The 20,615-nt window shown below is 35.4% G+C and overlaps 1 protein-coding gene across 7 annotated transcripts in view; it reads left to right on the top strand.

The window, feature by feature from the left end:
- The window catches only part of CC1H1orf146 (chromosome C1 C1orf146 homolog), a 95,374-nt gene that overhangs the window by 74,131 nt on the left and 628 nt on the right, over positions 1 to 20,615 (top strand). For 6 of the 7 annotated variants that reach the window (XM_047872155.1, XM_047872151.1, XM_047872150.1 and 3 more), the window contains 4 exons: positions 8,904 to 9,015; positions 17,942 to 18,032; positions 19,504 to 19,672; positions 20,062 to 20,140. In XM_047872155.1, the coding sequence (XP_047728111.1) occupies positions 8,947 to 9,015; positions 17,942 to 18,032; positions 19,504 to 19,672; positions 20,062 to 20,140 (408 nt within the window). In that variant the 5' untranslated portion in view covers positions 8,904 to 8,946. Of the gene's footprint in view, positions 1 to 8,787; positions 8,817 to 8,903; positions 9,016 to 17,941; positions 18,033 to 19,503; positions 19,673 to 20,061; positions 20,141 to 20,615 lie in introns of those variants that run through there. The other variant, XM_047872154.1, reaches the window with a different exon arrangement.

The raw sequence follows: 20,615 nt of genomic DNA, 5'->3' as shown, positions 1-20,615 counted from the left end.
TCCCCTCTCCCAGGGGCAGGACGCAATGTGGAGTGCTATGGCCCCTGTCTGGGCTGTTTGCATACTTCCAGGCACAATTGTGGTGCTGCTTTGATGGGATCTGGCCAAGGGTGTATTAGAGGGGTGGGTCCGCAAGGTGCACAGGGGCAGGAGGGCCAGGCTTAGCTAGCTTTGCCATAGGTGGTCCCCTGTGGGAAGGGCCCTGCAGCACCGGGAGGGAGGCAGGCCCGTTGGAGGGATGGATCCACAGAAGCACAGTGATGGGTGTTTGCACGGTGCAAACAAGTTCGGTGAGGGAAACTGGTTCCCTTTGGAATTTCAGCTGGGGGATGGGAGAGGGAAATTATGCTTGCCAGCACCTTTGTTCCCCTTCGGAGCTCTGTCCTTCTGGGGCTCAACAACTCTCCCTCCCAGCATCCTCTCACCCTCCTCGCTCTCTGAGAGCAGAGCTGTTGACTTCTAACATTCCAGATGTTAAGTCCTGCTTGCTGTCAAAACTCACACAGTCCAGCCCCTCCACTTTTGCAAGCCAGACTTCGGAGGCTCTGCCTTGCCTGGTGGGCTGACCCTCCACCACCCGGCTCCCTCCCGTCAGTCTGCGTAGCATGCACTGCCTCTCTGTACTTCCTACTGTCTTCCGTGGGCCTCTTGTCTACGCTTGGCTCCAGAGAGTCCATTGTGCTAGTCTTCCAGTGGTTTTCTGGATTATTTAGGCTGATGTGGGTGGAATCTAAGTGATCAGCAGGACTAGGTGAGCCAAGCGTCTTCCTACGTCGCCATCTTTGGCTATTTGATGAATAATTCATTTAAGGTACTCTTTGGTTTGATTTGCTAGTATCTTTTTGAGAATTTTTGGATCTGTGTTCATCGGGGATATTGGCCTGTAATTCTCCTTTTCAGCAGGGTCTTTGTCTGGTTTTGGAACCATGGTAATACTGGCCTTATAGTAGAGTTTGAAAGCTTTCCTTCCATTTCTATTTTTTTTTTTTTTTTTGGAACAGTTTGAGAAGAATAGGTTAACTCTTCTTTAAATGTCTGGTGGAATTCTCCTGGGAAGCCATCTGGCCCAGGACTCTTATTTGTTGGGAGATTTTTGATGACAGATTCAGTTTCTTTGCTAGTTATGGGGCTGTCAAATTTTCTACTTCTTCCTCTTAAGTTTTGGTAGTGTGTGAGTGTTTAGGAATTGTCCATTTCTTTCATATTGTTCACTTTGTTGGTGTATAATTTTTCATAGTATTCTCTTATAATTGTTTGTATTTCTGTGGTGTTGGTTGTGATCTTTCCTCCTTAATTCATGATTTTATCTATTTTGGATCCTCTCTTCTTTTTGTTAAGTCTGGCTGGGGGTTTATCAATTTTGTTTATTCTTTAAAAAAAAACACCACTTTTTAGTTTCTTTGATCTATTCTGTTTTTTGTTTGTTTGTTTGTTTCTGTATCATTTAGTTCTCTCTGAGTTTTATTATTTCCTTTCCACTGCTTTGGGCTTTATTTGGTGCTCCTTTCCTAGCTACTTTAGGTGTAAGGTTAGGTTGTGTATTTGGGACCTTTCTTGCTTCTTAAGATGGCCACAATTGCAATGTATTTTCCTCTTAGGACTGCCTTTGCTATATCCCAAAATGTTTGCACTGTATGTCTTCATTTTCATTTGCTTCCGTGTATTTTATTATTTAATTTCCTGGTTAACCCATTCATTCTTTACTGGGATGTTATTTAACCTTCATGTATTTGAGGGCTTTCCAAATTTTTTCTTTTGGGTGATTTCAAGTTTCATAGTGTTGTAATCTGAAAACATGCATGATCTTTTTGTACTTGTTGAGGGCTGGTTTGTGACCCAGTATGTGATCTGTTCTGGAGAATGTTCCATGCACACTCAAGAAGAATGTGTATTATGGTGCTTTTTAGGGTGAAATGTTCTGAATATATCTGTTAAGTCCATCTGGTCCAATGTGTCATTCAAAGCCATTGTTTCCTTGCTGATTTTCTCCTAACTTCATCTGTCCATTGCTGTGAGTGGAGTATTAAAGTCTGTTACTATCATGGTATTATTATCGATGAGTTTGTTTATGTTTGTGATTAATTGATGCCCATATTTGGGTGCTTCCATGTTAGCATAAATATTTACAATTGTTAGATATTCTTGATGGATAAACCCCATTAATTATGGTATAATTCCCTTCTTCATCTCTTGTAACAGTCTTCGTTTTAAAATCTAGTTTGTCTGAACTAGACTTTAAACTAAAGGCTGTAACAAGAGATGAAGAAGGGCGTTATATAATAGTTACAGGGTCTATCCATCAGGAAGAGCTAACAATTATAAATGTCTATGCGCCGAATACCGGAGCCCCCAAATATATAAAACAATTACTCATAAACATAAGCAACCTTATTGAGAAGAATGTGGTAATTGCAGGGGACTTTAACACCCCACTTACAGAAATGGAGAGATCATCTAGACACACGGTCAATAAAGAAACAAGGGCCCTGAATGAGACATTGGATCAGATGGACTTGACAGATATATTTAGAACTCTGCATCCCAAAGCAACAGAATATACTTTCTTCTCGAGTGCACATGAAACATTCTCCAAGATAGATCATATACTGGGTCACAAAACAGCCCTTCATAAGTATAAAAGAATTGAGATTATACCATGCATACTTTCAGACCACAATGCTATGAAGCTTGAAATCAACCACAGGAAAAAGTCTGGAAAACCTCCAAAAGCATGGAGGTTAAAGAACACCCTACTAATGAATGAGTGGGTCAACCAGGCAATTAGAGAAGAAATTAAAAAATATATGGAAACAAACTAAAATGAAAATACAACAATCCAAACGCTTTGGGATGCAGCGAAGGCAGTCCTGAGAGGAAAATACATTGCAATCCAGGCCTATCTCAAGAAACAAGAAAAATTCCAAATACAAAATCTAACAGCACACCTAAAGGAACTAGAAGCAGAACAGCAAAGGCAGCCTAAACCCAGCAGAAGAAGAGAAATTATAAAGATCAGAGCAGAAATAAACAATATAGAATCTAAAAAAACTGTAGAGCAGATCAACGAAACCAAGAGTTGGTTTTTTGAAAAAATAAACAAAATTGACAAACCTCTAGCCAGGCTTCTCAAAAAGAAAAGGGAGATGACCCAAATAGATAAAATCATAAATGAAAATGGAATTATTACAACCAATCCCTCAGAGATACAAACAATTATCAGGGAATACTATGAAAACTTATATGCCAACAAATTGGACAACCTGGAAGAAATGGACAAATTCCTGAACACCCACACTCTTCCAAAACTCAATCAGGAGGAAATAGAAAGCTTGAACAGACCCATAACCAGTGAAGAAATTGAATCGGTTATCAAAAATCTCCCAACAAATAAGAGTCCAAGACCAGATGGCTTCCCTGGGGAGTTCTACCAGACATTTAAAGCAGAGATAATACCTATCCTTCTCAAGCTATTCCAAGAAATAGAAAGGGAAGGAAAACTTCCAGACTCATTCTATGAAGCCAGTATTACTTTGATTCCTAAACCAGACAGAGACCCAGTAAAAAAAGAGAACTATAGGCCAATATCCTTGATGAATATGGATGCAAAAATTCTCAATAAGGTACTAGCAAATCGAATTCAACGGCATATAAAAAGAATTATTCACCATGATCAAGTGGGATTCATTCCTGGGATGCAGGGCTGGTTCAACATTCGCAAATCAATCAACGTGATACATCACATTAACAAAAAAAAAGAGAAGAACCATATGATCCTGTCAATCGATGCAGAAAAGGCCTTTGACAAAATCCAGCACCCTTTCTTAATAAAAACCTTTGAGAAAGTCGGGATAGAAAGAACATACTTAAAGATCATAAAAGCCATTTATGAAAAGCCCACAGCTAACATCATCCTCAACGGGGAAAAACTGAGAGCTTTTTCCCTGAGATCAGGAACACGACAGGGATGCCCACTCTCACCGCTGTTGTTTAACATAGTGCTGGAAGTTCTAGCATCAGCAATCAGACAACAAAAGGAAATCAAAGGCATCAAAATTGACAAAGATGAAGTCAAGCTTTCGCTTTTTGCAGATGACATGATATTATACACGGAAAATCCGATAGACTCCACCAAAAGTCTGCTAGAATTGATACATGAATTCAGCAAAGTTGCAGGATACAAAATCAATGTACAGATATCAGTTGTATTCTTATACACTAACAATGAAGCAACAGAAAGACAAATAAAGAAACTGATCCCATTCACAATTGCACCAAGAAGCATTAAATACCTAGGAATAAATCTAACCAAAGATGTAAAGGATCTGTATGCTGAAAACTATAGAAAGCTTATGAAGGTAATTGAAGAAGATTTAAAGAAATGGAAAGACATTCCCTGCTCATGGATTGGAAGAATAAATATTGTCAAAATGTCAATACTACCCAAAGCTATCTACACATTCAATGCAATCCCAATCAAAATTGCACCAGCATTCTTCTCGAAACTAGAACAAGCAATCCTAAAATTCATATGGAACCACAAAAGGCCCCGAATAGCCAAAGGAATTTTGAAGAAGAAGACCAAAACAGGAGGCATCACAATCCCAGATTTTAGCCTCTACTACAAAGCTGTCATCATCAAGACAGCATGGTATTGGCACAAAAACAGACACATAGACCAATGGAATAGAATAGAAACCCCAGAACTAGACCCACAAATGTATGGCCAACTCATCTTTGACAAAGCAGGAAAGAACATCCAATGGAAAAAACACAGTCTCTTTAACAAATGGTGCTGGGAGAACTGGACAGCAACATGCAGAAGGTTGAAACTAGACCACTTTCTCACACCATTCACAAAAATAAACTCAAAATGGATAAAGGACCTGAATGTGAGGCAGGAAACCATCAAAACCTTAGAGGAGAAAGCAGGAAAAGACCTCTCTGACCTCAGCCGTAGCAATCTCTTACTCGACACATCCCCAAAGGCAAGGGAATTAAAAGCAAAAGTGAATTACTGGGACCTTATGAAGATAAAAAGCTTCTGCACAGCAAAGGAAACAACCAACAAAACTAAAAGGCAACCAACGGAATGGGAAAAGATATTTGCCAATGACATATCGGACAAAGGGCTAGTATCCAAAATCTATAAAGAGCTCACCAAACTCCACACCCGAAAAACAAATAACCCAGTGAAGAAATGGGCAGAAAACATGAATAGACACTTCTCTAAAGAAGACATCCGGATGGCCAACAGGCACATGAAAAGATGTTCAGTGTCGCTCCTTATCAGGGAAATACAAATCAAAACCACACTCAGGTATCACCTCACGCCAGTCAGAGTGGCCAAAATGAACAAATCAGGAGACTATAGATGCTGGAGAGGATGTGGAGAAACGGGAACCCTCTGGCACTGTTGGTGGGAATGCAAATTGGTGCAGCCGCTCTGGAAAGCAGTGTGGAGGTTCCTCAGAAAATTAAAAATAGACCTACCCTATGACCCAGCAATAGCACTGCTAGGAATTTATCCAAGGGATACAGGAGTACTAATGCATAGGGGCACTTGTACCCCAATGTTCATAGCAGCACTCTCAACAATAGCCAAATTATGCAAAGAGCCTAAATGTCCATCAACTGATGAATGGATAAAGAAATTGTGGTTTATATATACAATGGAATACTACGTGGCAATGAGAAAAAATGAAATATGGCCTTTTGTAGCAACGTGGATGGAACTGGAGAGTGTGATGCTAAGTGAAATAAGCCATACAGAGAAAGACAGATACCATATGGTTTCACTCTTATGTGGATCCTGAGAAACTTAACAGGAACCCATGGGGGAGGGGAAGGAAAAAAAAAAAAAAAAGAGGTTAGAGTGGGAGAGAGCCAAAGCATAAGAGACTGTTAAAAACTGAGAACAAACTGAGGGTTGATGGGGGGTGGGAGGGAAGAGAGGGTGGGTGATGGGTATTGAGGAGGGCGCCTTTTGGGATGAGCACTGGGTGTTGTATGGAAACCAATTTGACAATAAATTTCATATATTAAAAAAAATAAAAAAATAAAAAAAAATAAAAGAACTTGGAAGTTAAAAAATAAAATAAAAATAAAATAAAATCTAGTTTGTCTGGTATAAGTATTGCTACTCTGGCTTTCTTTTGACTTCCATTAGCATGATAGATGGCTTTCCATCCCCTCACTTTCACCCTGCATGTGTCCTTAGGTGTAAAATGGGTCTCTTGTAGGCAGCATATAGATAGATCTTGTTTTTTTATCCATTCTGCTACCTTGTGTCTTTTCATTGGAGCATTTAGTCCATTTACTTTCAGAGTGATTATTGAAAGATCTGAATTTATTATTATTATCTGTATTATCTGTAGATTTGGTGTTTCTGGTGGTGTTATCTGGTCTTTTGTAGTCTTTGCTGCTTTCCACTCACAGGGTCACCCTGAGGGTCTCTTGTAGGGCTGGTTTAGTGGTCATTAACTCCTTTAATTTTCATTTGTCTTGGAAAGTCTTTATGTCTCTTTCTGTTCTGAATGACAGACTTGCTGTATAAAGGATTCTTGGGTGCATGTTTTTCCTATTTAGCACATTGAATATTTCCTGCCATTCCCTTCTGGCCTGCTAAGTTTCAGTGGACAGGTCTGCTACTAACCTTATGTGTCTACTCTTGTAGGTTAAGGACCTTTTCTCCCTAGCTGCTCTCAGAATTCTCCCTTTATCTTTGTATTTTGCAAGTTTCACTATCATATGTCATGGTTTTGAGCTGTTTTTGTTGATTTTGAAGGGAGTTCTCTGTGCCTCTTGGACTTGGATGCCTGTTTCCTTTTCCAGGTTAGAGAAGTTCTCGGCTATAACTTGTTCAAATAAACTTTCTGCCCCTTTTTCTCACTCTTCTTCTTCTGGGACCCCTATGCTTCATTTCATGGAATCAGTTAGTTCTCTATGCCTCCCCTTATGATCTAGTAATTTCCTTTCCCTCTTTTTTCAGTTTCATGATTTTCCATAATTTTAACATCTATTTCATCTATTCTCTCCTCTGTTTCTTCCATCTTGCTTCACTGTATCTAGCCTATTTTGCATCTCATTTATAGCCTTTTTAAATTCATGCCGACTAGTTTTTAGGTCTTTGATCTTTGCAGCAAGGATTTCTCTGGGGTCTTCTATGCTTTTTCAAAGCCACCTAGTAGTTTTAGGAGTGTTGATCTAAATTCTTGTTGATCTAAATTCTCAGATATATTGCCTGTATCTATTTTAAGCAAGCCCCTGGCTATGATTTCTTCTTGACCTTTCTTTTGGGGACAATTCCTCTGTCTTGTCATTTTGACTAAGTTTCTGTCAGTGTTTTGCATGTTCTAAAAGCTTGTTATGTTTCCTGCATCTGAGAGTACCACTATATTAAAAAGGGGCCTGGCACTCCTGGCAGTGTTTCTGGTATATGCTGTGTGCATTCTGCTGTTGCATTTTGGCTTCTCTTTCCCATTGTTCAGTCCTCTACAGAGCTTCTCATTACTTTCAGTGGTGAAGCGTCTGTACCTTTAATTAGGTGTGCTTTGCTTTGTTTGTTGAAGTAACCCTGAAAAAAAAGGAAAAGGGAGAAAACCCTGATGCCCTGTAATGGGAACCATTGTTTTTAGTAATTGTTAGTAGAGTTAAATAGCAAAAATTCAACTGAGTACATTTACCTTATGTTTTCACTCATAAGTGGATCTTGAGAAACTTAACAGAAGACCATGGGAGAGGGGAAGGAGAAAAATAGTTACAGAGAGGGAGGGAGATAAACCATAAGAGACTCTTAAACACTGAGAACAAACCGAGGGTTGATGGGGGGTGGGGGAGAGGGGAAAGTAGTTGATGGGCATTGAGGATAGCACTTGTTGGGATGAGCACTGGGTGTTGTATGGAAACTAGTTAGACAATCAATTATATTTTTAAAAAAAACAAATTGGCTTTATTCCATGAATCATGAATTGGGCAGTATCCCAATTAGCAAGGGAAAGGAACTCCACCAAGCTGTGGGAAAGGGAAAGTTTTTTTTTTAATTGTTTATTTAGTTTTGAGAGAGAGAATGAGTGGGGAAGGGGCAGAGAGAGTGGGGACAGAGTGTCTGAAGAGGGTCTGCACTGACAACAGAGAGACCGGTGTGGGACTGGAACTCATGAACCATGAGACAGGACCTGAGCTGAAGTAGGATGCTCAATCAACTGAGCCACCCAAATGCCCCAAAAAGGGAAGTGTTTAAAGACAGGAGTTGGAAAAAAATTATTTGCAAAGAATGCATTTTTCAGGCAAGGTTACTTTCCTGAGGGGAAAGGAAGGGATTTACTGATTGCATTATTTCACTAGTGCTGACCAAGTATTCAGTGTCAATTGGTTAAAGGTTACATTGTGGGGGGTGGGGGGGGTGGTAAGTGAGGGATAGGGTGGTTGGGTGGTGAAACTGAAGTTAGGTTAGATATTAAGTCTTGGTTTACTGATGTGGGGTTTAGTGCAAGTGACTCCGTTTTGGGTCTACTATCTCCTTTTTAGCAATAGGAAGCGTGGTATTGATAAGCTTAATGTATAACAAGACATATTTTCAGTGTCAAATTTTAACTTTCAAATATTCTTTAGAATGTCTCCATTAACCTTGTTTGTTTGTTTGTTTCTTTTTTTCTAGAAAGCACCAATGGGGGAGGAGCAGAGGGAGAGGGAGAGAGAGAATCTTAAGTAGGCTCTACACCCTTGGTGGAGCCTGATGCAGGGCTCGATTTCATGACTATGAGATCATGACATGAGCTGAAATCTAGAGTTGGACTTTAACCGACTCAGCCATCCAGGTGCCCCCACATAGTTTCATTTCTGTCTTTAATTTACTCATTCATCAAACATTTCTACATGTCCTGTTTCCTTTTACCTTTTTTCAGATTGTGGCACCGTTAGAAGCTGGGTTGATCCAAAGACAGACAGATGGCTGAAAATGGCACAAAAGAAAAAATAAAATGGACAACCACCATTATTATTAGCTCATCTCTTAAGGTAAATAGACATTTGGGCCATTGATCTTTAATTTAAAAATTAAAAACCATAGAACAATATTTTAAAAGATCCTTAGCTTGATTATCAAAGTTATGTGGATCAGCAAGCACATAAACTAAATGTATTTTAAAGATAAATTATAAATTTTATTGTATCTATTTTCAGCATCTTACATCTCTAAATATTTGAGGGTTGGGAATTTTTTAAAGTTCTTTTTTTTCTTTATAAGCCTGTTCTAATAGAGATGTTAAAGGATTCCAGAAACAGTAACACATATGCACATATATATTATTTAAGGTTTTTAAAGAAATAAACCACAGAAACTGATTTTTTTTTACCTTAGTGGCATTAGGAGGAGGCTGTCTCCATAGTTTGGATGGGAGGGGATGGGAAGTTAAATGTCTGAAGGCACTTGGTCAGTCCACAGCTGTTTCTAACTCCTTAGTCAACAGGATTTCTCCATTGCCCTGGTATTTATCTGTGAACACTAGCTGATGTCTAGAGTGAAGGGGCAGGATATGACTATTCCACAGTAAAGAGGAGAGAGACAGAATAAGAGTTAAAATAAGATTTTTATCCACTCTGTCCTCTAACTGCTGCCTCAAGCTGCACTTTGCCCTATTAGCTTTAGCCATCTAGCTCCATAACACATACCAGTTTAGGACAGCCTTAAGTCTCACTGATTTTTTTTCATGCTTCTTTTTGTTAGGTTTCTAAAATTCATGTTTCTCTCTTAATTATATAGCTTTTTTAGACTGATTTTGAGAAAGGAAGCCAGCAATCCATGCTAATATGTGAAGAGCAACTACTTTATAATTCATTTATTATGTTTAATCATCTTGTTTTTTCCTATTTGTCCCACCTTTTCTGTTTCTTTTTTCTCTCCTTTTTTGTTAGTTTTTGTGTTGATTGGTCAGTCTCTCTCTCTCTACCTCTCCCCCTCCCCCCATCACCATCTCTCTCCCTCTTTTACTAGCTTTGGAAATTATATGCCCTATTTCTACTATTTTAGTGGTTGCCCTAGAAATTTTAACATGTATACTTAGCTCCACAAAATCACAGTGAATAATTACCTTTATCCTCATCTTAAATCACAAAAGAATCTTAGAACACTCTTAGAACAAGATTCTTGTTGTTATCATATTTAGTTTAATTCTGTTTTTTAACTCCACAAAGTCTTATTTTCTGAAGTTAGCATTTGTTTAGATTTACTCATGTCTTTGCTGTTGTTTTTGCTTTCCTTTTTTTCCTTTGGCTCAGACTTCTCTTTTTAAATCACTTTCTTTTTTTCTGAAGAATATAATTTAGAATTTACCTGTATGAGGATTTTCTAGAAGTAAAAAACTTACTCTCATTTTTTGTTAATATCAAAATATTTCTGTTTTCCCCTTGATTTTGAAAGATGTTTTAAAAGTCAGTTTAATTTAAGTATAACTTACATACAATAAAATGCACCCATTTTAAATGTGAAGTTTGATGAGTTTTACAATCAAAATATAGAACATATGCATCACTCTAGAAAGTTCCTTTATGTCCTTTTATAGTAATTTCTTTTCCAGCCCCCTGCCTCAAGTAAACCATTGATCTGATACTTATCACTATAATTGGTTTTGCCTATTGTAGAATTTCCTATAGATGGAATGACACAGTTGGTATTCTTTTGTGTCTTGCTTACATGTTGTTACATATTACAATAGTTTGTTTCCTTTTATTGTTGAGTAGTAGTTTACTGTATGAGTATACCCCAGTTTATTTATCTATTCACCAGTAGATGGACATTTGGGTTGTTTCCAGTTTTGGGCCATTTTTAAGTAAGCTGCTGTAAACCTCATTATATGTCTGTCTGTTGATCTTTGTTTTCATTTCTCTAGTAAATACATAGTAATGGAATTGCTGGGTCATATGGGTCAGATGTTTATTTTTATAAGAAACTGGAAAACTTTCTTCAGTTTTACTACAAATGAACACTGAATCTATTTAACTGCGTGACTAATCTGTGTAACTAAAATAAAAATAATGTGGGAATTATGGTTTTATACTCTCATCAGCAATGTATGAGAATTCCATTTACTCCAAAGTGAAAGATATTTTCACTAAATTTATAGATATTTTGTTTCAGCATATTGAGAAACTCATTTCACTGGATTCTGACTTCCATTGTTATTGTTGATAAGATAGCATCAGTTTGTCACTTCCTTGAAGATTACCTGTCTTTCTTCTCTGACTGCTTTTCAGATTTTGGCATTCTGTGGTTTTAAGGTATAGATTTCTTTTTATCTTTTGAGGCTTCATGAATCTTTAAATTGTTGTTATTACCAAGTTCTTATCCATCATCTCCTTTAATATTGCCTCTGTCCTATTTCCTTGCTCCTTCCTCTCTGAACTCCCATTAGATGTTTGTTAGATCTTATCAGAATATTCTCCATGCATTTTGACTTCCCTTTCACTTCTTCTGTCTTTAGGTTGCAATCTAGGTAATTTAATCTGTCCTTTGTTCCATGTCAGTATTTTTCTCTATTCCTATTGAACTCACCCATTGAGGGTTTTGTTTTGTTTTGTTTGACTTTTTTCAGCTTATGAAATACACATAGAGAAAAGTAGAAAAGGACATAAAAGTATATATGAACCATTTAATGGAGTTATTATAAAGAGAATACCATGTAGCCAATCGGGTCAATAAGTAGAACATTACTCATTTCCTTTTCTTCTCAAGACTTTTATTAATTATATCAATCAAACACCAATTATATTAGGTGTTTATAACTTATTAGTTATATCAAATGTGCATAACACTTATACTTTTTCTATAACCGTAATTCCCGCATTTATTTTCATGTTGGTTACACAGTTAAATAGATTCAGTGTGTACTTGTAGTTTTCATGTAAAAGATATGTCTTTCCACTACTGGATTTTGTTAATGATTGATGAGACAAGCATTAGACACAGCTGAAATGTTCTTTCTCTAGAGGAGCCAAAATTGTCAGACATGGCTTTCAAAAATGTCCCTCAAAGTAGAAGTCTGTTCTTTTTTCATGTGTTTTGTTGGGAGTTACACATGTTTCCTACTTTCAACAAAGGAAAGTTTGCTATTGTTTCTCATTCTCCTTTGGTTTTTGTGTACTTTTCAAAGAAAGTAGGAGATACCACCATTTTTATTCTAGTAGTTCCTGTATTTTTATATTTTAAATGCTGAGTCTTCATTTACCTTACACATAAATCTTTTTGTTTATTGCTAGTTTTTGCTTTAGAAAAATTCTTTGAAATAGAATAGTTGCACTAAAGAAAGAGACATGCACCATTTGAAGACTTTTGATATGTGTTGCAAATTACCCTACAGGATGTTTTTATATACAGTGGCATCAGCAGTATATAGGAAGCTCAACTTATCCTCACCTATGACAGTTCCACATGTTATTTAAGAAAATCCTAAAAAAAAAAAAAAAGAAAGAAAAGAAAATCTTTGCTAGTTTGGTATTTTATATTTTATATTTCTTTGATTACAAAGGAGATTAAACATTTTTTCAGACACATTATTTTTATTTCTTCTGTAATTTTATCTTTTTTTCTATTGGCATAAATAATAAATTTTTATTCTTTAAAATATTAAAAAATATAAAATTGTGTTATACTATTAAGATTTTTCTTAAGGTTTTTTTTTTGCCTTTCAATTTTATTTGGTATTTGTGAAATCATAAGTTGCATATTTTTATTTCTACTCTATCTTTAGGAATTAAGGCAGCTGTTTTTATTATACAGTCAAATTTAACAGCTTCTTCCCTGAGATTTCTTAAATTGCTCTTATAAAATTTTTATATATCAGCCTTAAATATGTTATACATCTATACATATGCTCATATACAGATAATCATTATATAGTTTTGAATCTGATTCTGTTGTTTTCTCTTCAGTTGATGTATATATTAAATATTGAATCATTACCACACTTTTAAATTCGTTGTAGTTGTGTGATATACCTTAAACTTAATAAGGCATGTTCCTTCCATACTGTTCATATGTTTTTAGAACATATTTTTTCTTCTTGATCAGGGAATCATAAAACTATGGTGTATGCCCTGGCCTACAGCATGTTATTGCCAAGCCAATGAATTAAGCAGGGTTTTTACATTTTTAAAGGCTTATAAAAAAGAGAGAGAAAGAGAGAAAGAAGGAAGGAGACAGGAAGGAAGGAAAAGAAGAAGGAAAGAAGGAAGGAGGGACGGTGAGAGAAAGAAAGGAGGGAGACAGGGAAGAAGAAAGGAAGAAAAGAAAAAAATGTGACAGAGATCATATGCAGCCTCACAAGCCTATAATATTTATTATTTGGCCTTCTGCTGAAATAGTTTGCCGAACTTTATTCTAGATGAACTTCAGAATCACTTTAAGTTAAAAAAATTTTCCATTCATTACACTTTTGATTTGAATTGAACTAATTTATTAAACGAGGGAAAAATTTATTCTTCCCATCCTTTGAACACATGAGATATATTGTTTTTTTTCAAGTCTTTATTTTCTCAGATAATTAAGAAATTTTTTCTTCATATTAATTCTGTTTCTTTTTAAGTACCTTGATAGTTGATGTTTTTGTTGCTATTATGAAATATTTCCCCATGTTTTCAATCTGTAAGTAGAAACTTTTGAGTTTGTGGTAATTTATTTTTATTATTATTTTTTTAAATGTTTATTTATTTTTGAGAGAAAGAGAGAGCACAAGTGGGAGAGTGGCAGAGAGGGAGGGAGACTGAGAATCCAAGGTAGGTTCCAGGTTCTGAGCTGTCAGCACAGAGCCCCACATGGGGCTCACACTCACGAACCATGAAATCATGACCTTAGCCGAAGTCAGACACTTAACCAGGCGCCCCTGTGGTTGGTTGGTTACTACTTACTTACTTACTTACTTGTTTTATTTTATTTTATTTTATTTTATTTTATTTTACTTTATTTTACTTTATTTTATTTTATTTTTATTATGATTGCATTGACTCTATTTATTTATATTAAATATAATTTATTGTCAAATTGGTTTGCATACAATACCCAGTGCTCATCCCAACAGGTGCCCTCCTCAATACCCATCAGCCACTTTTGTGGTTATTTATTCTTAATCACCGCACTGCATTTTCATAATTTATTATCAGTTGGTTCTATGGGATTTTCAAGAGAAGCAGTCATAATTTGTGATTAGAATTTCTGACAGCTATATCTCTTATTTTTATCTCATGGCCTTTTGCTGTGACCAAAACATCTAAAACAGTGTTTCTGATTTTAATGAGAATAATTCCAGTATTTTACTATATATGACGTACCTGTTGCTATAAAGTATTTACTGTATTGATATTCATCTGAGCTTAATTAATTATAAAATTTTTCTTTTAATCATAAATAAGTGTATAGTTTTTCAGTTGCATTGGTTTTTGTTGTCTCTTGAGAAGAACTTAAGTGACTAATCTTTTCATTTCTTTTTTTTTTTTTTTTTTTAATTTTTTTTTCAACGTTTATTTATTTTTGGGACAGAGAGAGACAGAGCATGAACAGGGGAGGGGCAGAGAGAGAGGGAGACATAGAATCAGAAACAGGCTCCAGGCTCTGAGCCATCAGCCCAGAGCCCGACGCGGGGCTCGAACTCCCGGACCGCGAGATCGTGACCTGGCTGAAGTCGGACGCTTAACCGACTGCGCCACCCAGGCGCCCCTGACTAATCTTTTCATTTCTTGATTAAATTAATTGATCGTTGTGGATTTTTCTTTCATATTCTCTTAAAATTTGGTTTTCTAATATTTTATTTTTGAATGAGTATTTACTAATGATTAGGCTGTGGTTTTCTCTTTCTGAGCTATTTTTGTAAGGAATAGGGGGTTTCCTTTTTCATTTTTTTTTTATTCCTTTTGTTTATATCTATGTAGTTATATAGCATGGAAATTTTAAGGTAAAAGGTGCTTTACTATTAAATTTTCTGTGCTGTTAATTTTTTTATGCAATGTAGAAAAATAGTGGTTTTGCTTAGTTAAGTTTTGCACTATGTTATGAGTCTATTTCATAAATTATATATTTTTTCAAAAATTTACTAAATTATAGAGATAAATTTATTAAGTTGAAATTTATGAAATTGCCATTTCTGTGATTAAAATTTTCATATTGGCATTCATTTAATTTTCTCATTAACTATATCAGTTATTGAGTACCCTTTCTCATTTCTGTTTTTATTTATAGTTCCTTTCTAATGAGTAGATTTGGTAGACAGAATGTTAATTTTATAGAATATTGATAGGTGTTATATTTGTAGAAAGAAGTATTGGATTGTATTTGGAATTCTTGTATAAACAAATTTATACAATTTTTTTATTGCACTGTCTTAACAGGTGTTCATATGCTCAGATGCATTATAAATCCTCAAAAGGAGATAAAATAATATTCAGTGTTTCTAAGTATTAATTGAATAAGGAATACATTTTAATATCTCATGGGACTAATATTCCATAAAATATGCTTTGGAAAATCTAGTTTTAGCTCCGAGTTATTTGAAAAATTAACTCTTGAATTTGGCTATTTTTTTTTTCTAATTCAGTACTTTTTATTTTAATTTTTATTATTTTCATTATCATTCTTTTAGTTGGCACCCCAGATAGCATATGAATTTTTTAAGTTTATTATTATTTTTTATTGAAGTGTAGTTGACACAGTGTTACCATATTTTCCAGGTGTATAGCATAGTAATTTGACAAATCTTGTACATTCTTCCATACTCACTAGAGGTGTAGCTACTAATAGAATATGATTAAAATTCATTAACATGGCATACATGGGTCCTTAGGTTATGCACGCATTTATTCCTAACACCATCTTCAAGTTAACTGACTTGTGTATACCTTACATACTTATCATCTAAGGATCCTACTTTTGGTTCTGAATACCTTTGCCTGTTACTTTTTCTGTCCATGCTTTTCTCACATTTATCTTCTTCCTTCACTTGTCTGCTTAATAAACTCCTTTCTACTTTAAAGGTTTAACTCATATTTTATGAAGCTTTTCTGACTCACATCTGTTACATCCTTTTATAGTTTCTGGTTCTTAGCCAAAATTCTCAGTCTTGTCTTTCATCTCCTTAAACATAGTAAACATTGCTATTTTAAGGTATGGATCTGGTATAACTTCACTTTATGTATCCCCTGTGAGTCTACTTCTATTGCCTATTGTTTCTCGTAGTTCTCTTCCAAGTATTTCATCTCTTTGTATGTCTGATTATTTTTGTGTATTGGAATTTGTATTTGAAAAATTGTAGAAATAATTTGAGGCCTAGAATAGTGTTCTATTCCTCTAAGAAGCTTTAATTTTACAAGAGAATTAAACCCCTAAAACCTAAGCAGGGTTGCTACATACATTACAGGACGTTCAGTTACAATATTTGGGTTTTAGGTAAGCAATTAACTTAGTATAAGTACATCCCAAATATTGCATGGGACATACTTATACTAAAAATTATGTTGTTTATCTGAAATTCAAATTCAGCTGGGTGTTCTTTATTTTTATTTGCAAAATCTGTCAGTCCAAGCCCTAAAGCATCTATTGTATGTAATAAATGAATTACATCTAGAATGGTACTAGTTATGTGAGAATTGAAAGAATAGTCACTCAGATAATTTTCTTTGTAGTTCGAAAGAGGAAACCTGATTGAGAAAGGTTGCTCTAAGGAGTGGTTCTGCAAGATGGTTGTGAATACTAGTAATACAGTATCACCTAAAGACAATTTCTGGGATTGAAATGGTTTGAAGCTAGGCTATAGTCCCTGTGAGAGCTGTTCTACTTTTATCAGGAGCTGTGTTTAGCCCCTCAGCTCTTTCGGAATTGGCAGATGCCCTCAGGGAAAAGGTGGCCTAAATGCTGGTCTCATATCTTTGAATTTCTGTATGGATTTGGCCTTATAATTGTTCACTATCCTGCTAGCTCTCTGATGTATTCAAGAAGATTTTTTAAATTGTCCAGCTTTTCTAGTTGCTTCAGCAGGAGGTTTGGCTTAAATTGCTTAGTCTGCCATTGCTGGAATCAATGTATAGTTTTAAAACGGCAGAAATAAACTCATGGGAAGAGCCATAGTTGCACTCTAGGTCAGGATCTGTTTGGCACAAAATACTCTCTTTGGGACAGAAAGGAAGCATATATTTTGTACATAATTCCAGCCTGTGTACTTAAAATATACATGTTATAAAGCAAAATATAAAATTAATATACCTAAGGGATTTTTATCTACTTGGAGAATAATCAGCTTGAGCTGTAACCAATCGGGAAACCCTATTAACCACTTACATTTTAGTGGCTTGGATAAAATTATCTAAGTAATTACTTGTATAGAATAGAAAATGAGATGGTTTTTGAAATGGCATTCAAACAGAAGTCCTGTTGCTGTGTTCATACATGTTTTCTGACTCACCTAAGGCTTGAAGCATCTTAAAATTATAATAAAAGTAACTGTAGTATACATAAATAAATTGGAGAATTTGTTGTCTCCTTGTGGTATTTTGTACATCTGGCACTTCATGGTTCTCTGAGCCATCTAAGAAACTCACCACAACCCACCTTCCAATTTATATTAATGTATGCCAGGATCCATCTCCAAGTTGTGTTTTTAAAAGAACTTTGCATTTGCTCTGCTTCTTATAGTTTAGTTCTTTAATACTGTCTTTTGTTTCTGTCTCTAAATAACATAACTAGTACACAATTCATTTCCAAACAGTGTGTTTCAGAACTAAATATTTTTGTTTTTACAAAAGTGTTTTCACCATAGAGAGCACATTTACTGTCTCCTTTGATGATCAGATATATAAGTGGTATAATTATAAAAGAAGCTATTAAATTAATTTTTTCATTAGCTTTAACAAAAAATCATTGTAAGCATGTCTTAAGTTTATGTTTCTGAAAAAAAATGTTTTTTAGAATTGTGAAGTTGCAACTGCCCTAGATCGAAGCCACAAGATTCGGTATTCAGATTCAGTGGAAAATGGATCAATTATCTTTTCTCTTTCTGGTACAGTATATTTGCTGTCTTAAGTTTCTGATAAAATATAGGAGTATAAATTCTAATACTGGTAGTTCAGTAACCAGGTAATAAGCTTAAAGTACTATCTTTTCAGAGAGGTAAATGTATAAAACTATTACTGCTGCAAAAGTAGTGCATGTGGCCGATTACAACATGCATTTCTTTTTAGATTACAATTGTTGAACTAAAGCTGAACCAGTGGAGTGTGATAGAAGATATTAAAAACTACTTGTTTTGGAACTAAGATGAAAATAGAACAAAGCCACCTCTCCAACAGTCAGTACTTAAAATGCTACCAGTATTAATGAAGAGGCCAACGTCACATTGGTCAAAAGCCATATACAAAAACAATATAGGAGAATGCTTTTTCATGATTTTGTACATGATTTTGATGAATATAACATAAACAAATACTAAAAGAAAAGAATCAAATGGAGACAAATAGAAGTTCCGCGAATCATAAAACTGTACAATGGTCATGGGCAAAATAGAGGAAGGAATTAGATTAGGAGATGAGAAGCCTGGGACAATGGAAAGGGGGCAGCACAAAGCATAGTTTTGTGATAGGGAAATGACTGAAGTGATAAAAGGTGGAGGTAAAGAATTTTATCAGGAGGGTTGCAAACAGACTGATACTTTAGCAGAGGTTTTGGAAGACAGGCAGCTTTCAAAAGCTACTAGAAATAAAACTCCAGGCTGAAAGTGGTCCAACTTCAAACTCATCCTTCCTGGTTGAATAAAGAGCCCACTAGGGAGAAGTGAAATGTTCCTGAATACCTCCTATGTGCCTTGGCCACTTTATATACTGTATCTTATTGAATCCTCTCAACAAACCCATGAACAATTATTATTGCCATCTTACAGATGGGGGAACTTAAGTTCAAAGAGGTTTATATAAATTGCCCAACTTCACTCAATTAGTATATAATCACTTTCCTCAGATTGTCTACTCCTCATCATTTAAAGTGCTATAATTAGATCAAATTTCCTTTCAGGACTTTTCTTACAGGCCTGATACTTTTTCAAAAATCCTAGGTAACTGCTTATCGAGTATATTAATGTATGTAATAGTTAATATTCTCTACAAAGGTTTCTTCAAGAAACAATTGAAGGCTTATCTTCCTTTGATTTTCAGCTTTAAAAAAATCATTACAACACACAAAAAAACTTTTCACTAAAATTAGGCATTACTATGTATACAGTGCCATCATCAGATAATGATTAACAAAAACATTTTTCCTCTTATTTAGGATAAGCCATCCTTTTATATAGAGCACTTCAAAGAATTACCGAAATCATTTTGTAGGTTAAGAATTTTGTTATAGTAACTTCTGTTCCTTATGGGTTTAGGTCCTGTACACTTAACCAGCTATATGAATTTTTGTTGATTTTGTGGAGTTTACAAAATATTTTATTATTATGACAAAGTGATGTTTTATATTTTGTTCACCTTTCCTAGGAGTTGCATTTTTATTGATGGATGCTAAAGAATGCTTTACATCAGCTGAAGAAATATTTCTAGCCAAAATTGAGAAGTTTACTAATATTCACCAAAATAGCTTTTTGGTTCTGTCTGCTGCCTTCCATGGGCCTGAGGAATGGAAACTGATGTTCAGGATTCAGCAGAGGTATGGATGAATAGTACTATAGACTTTTCTTAAATTACAATATGCTCACTTTCGTTCTTAATCCTTTTAAACAGGTGAATTGCGTTTTGCCAAAAAATAAATGTTATAATATTAACTTGTCACAGTTAACAAAATGCAGGCCTAATGGGTATTCCAAGAATGAGGGTAACAAGTTTCAGAGTTAATGTTGATTTCTGAGATTCTCCTGCAAGACCAAAACAAAAGTGAACATTTTAGTCTGTTCAATCCTGGCTATAAAGTTTATCATATCCTCTGTGGAATAGGGCAGGGCATAAATAAATGACAAGAGCTTTCTCTCTCCTTTCTGCTTACTTAACAGATGTCTATATAAGTTATATAATGTATTTAACTTATGAATTATTTTTCAGATTCCTGGGTAGTAACTTACGGATACTTCCAGTACACAACACAGTAGATGTTATTAATCTTATGTGCACTATAGCTAAGGTGAGTCACCTGAGGAAAATGACACATACATAAAAACTCATAGATTTTAAGGTTCTTGACTTCAAAATGCACACTCTCTTGAGCAGGATTGACAAATACTGTTTCTGTTCCCCTCAGAGAAGTTGCTCTTTCAGCATGCAACTCTTGGAAGCCTGAACTCAGCCTCTCAAGTCTTCTCAATTTACTTCTGGTAGTCATTACCACAATGACTAATTTTAGGCCAAAAGAGCATTTGGCATATATACATTGTGTTGGTCCTACTGGTTACTTAAATCTTCCTTTAAGTTCTGAAATATAATTATTGATCAGGTTGTAGTCAAGAACTGTCAAAGTGCATTCTTTTTTAAAGTTTACTTATTTATTTTGAGAGAGCATGTGTGCGCATGAGCAGGGGGAGGGGCAGAGAGACAGAGAGAGTGAGGGAGAGAGAGAATCCCAAGCAGGGTCCACACTGTCAGCTCAGAGCCCCAGGGAG

The sequence above is a fragment of the Prionailurus viverrinus genome, chromosome C1, assembly GCF_022837055.1.
Source record: "Prionailurus viverrinus isolate Anna chromosome C1, UM_Priviv_1.0, whole genome shotgun sequence".
NCBI lineage: Eukaryota > Metazoa > Chordata > Mammalia > Carnivora > Felidae > Prionailurus > Prionailurus viverrinus.
This window is presented reverse-complemented; position numbering and strand designations above follow the sequence as displayed.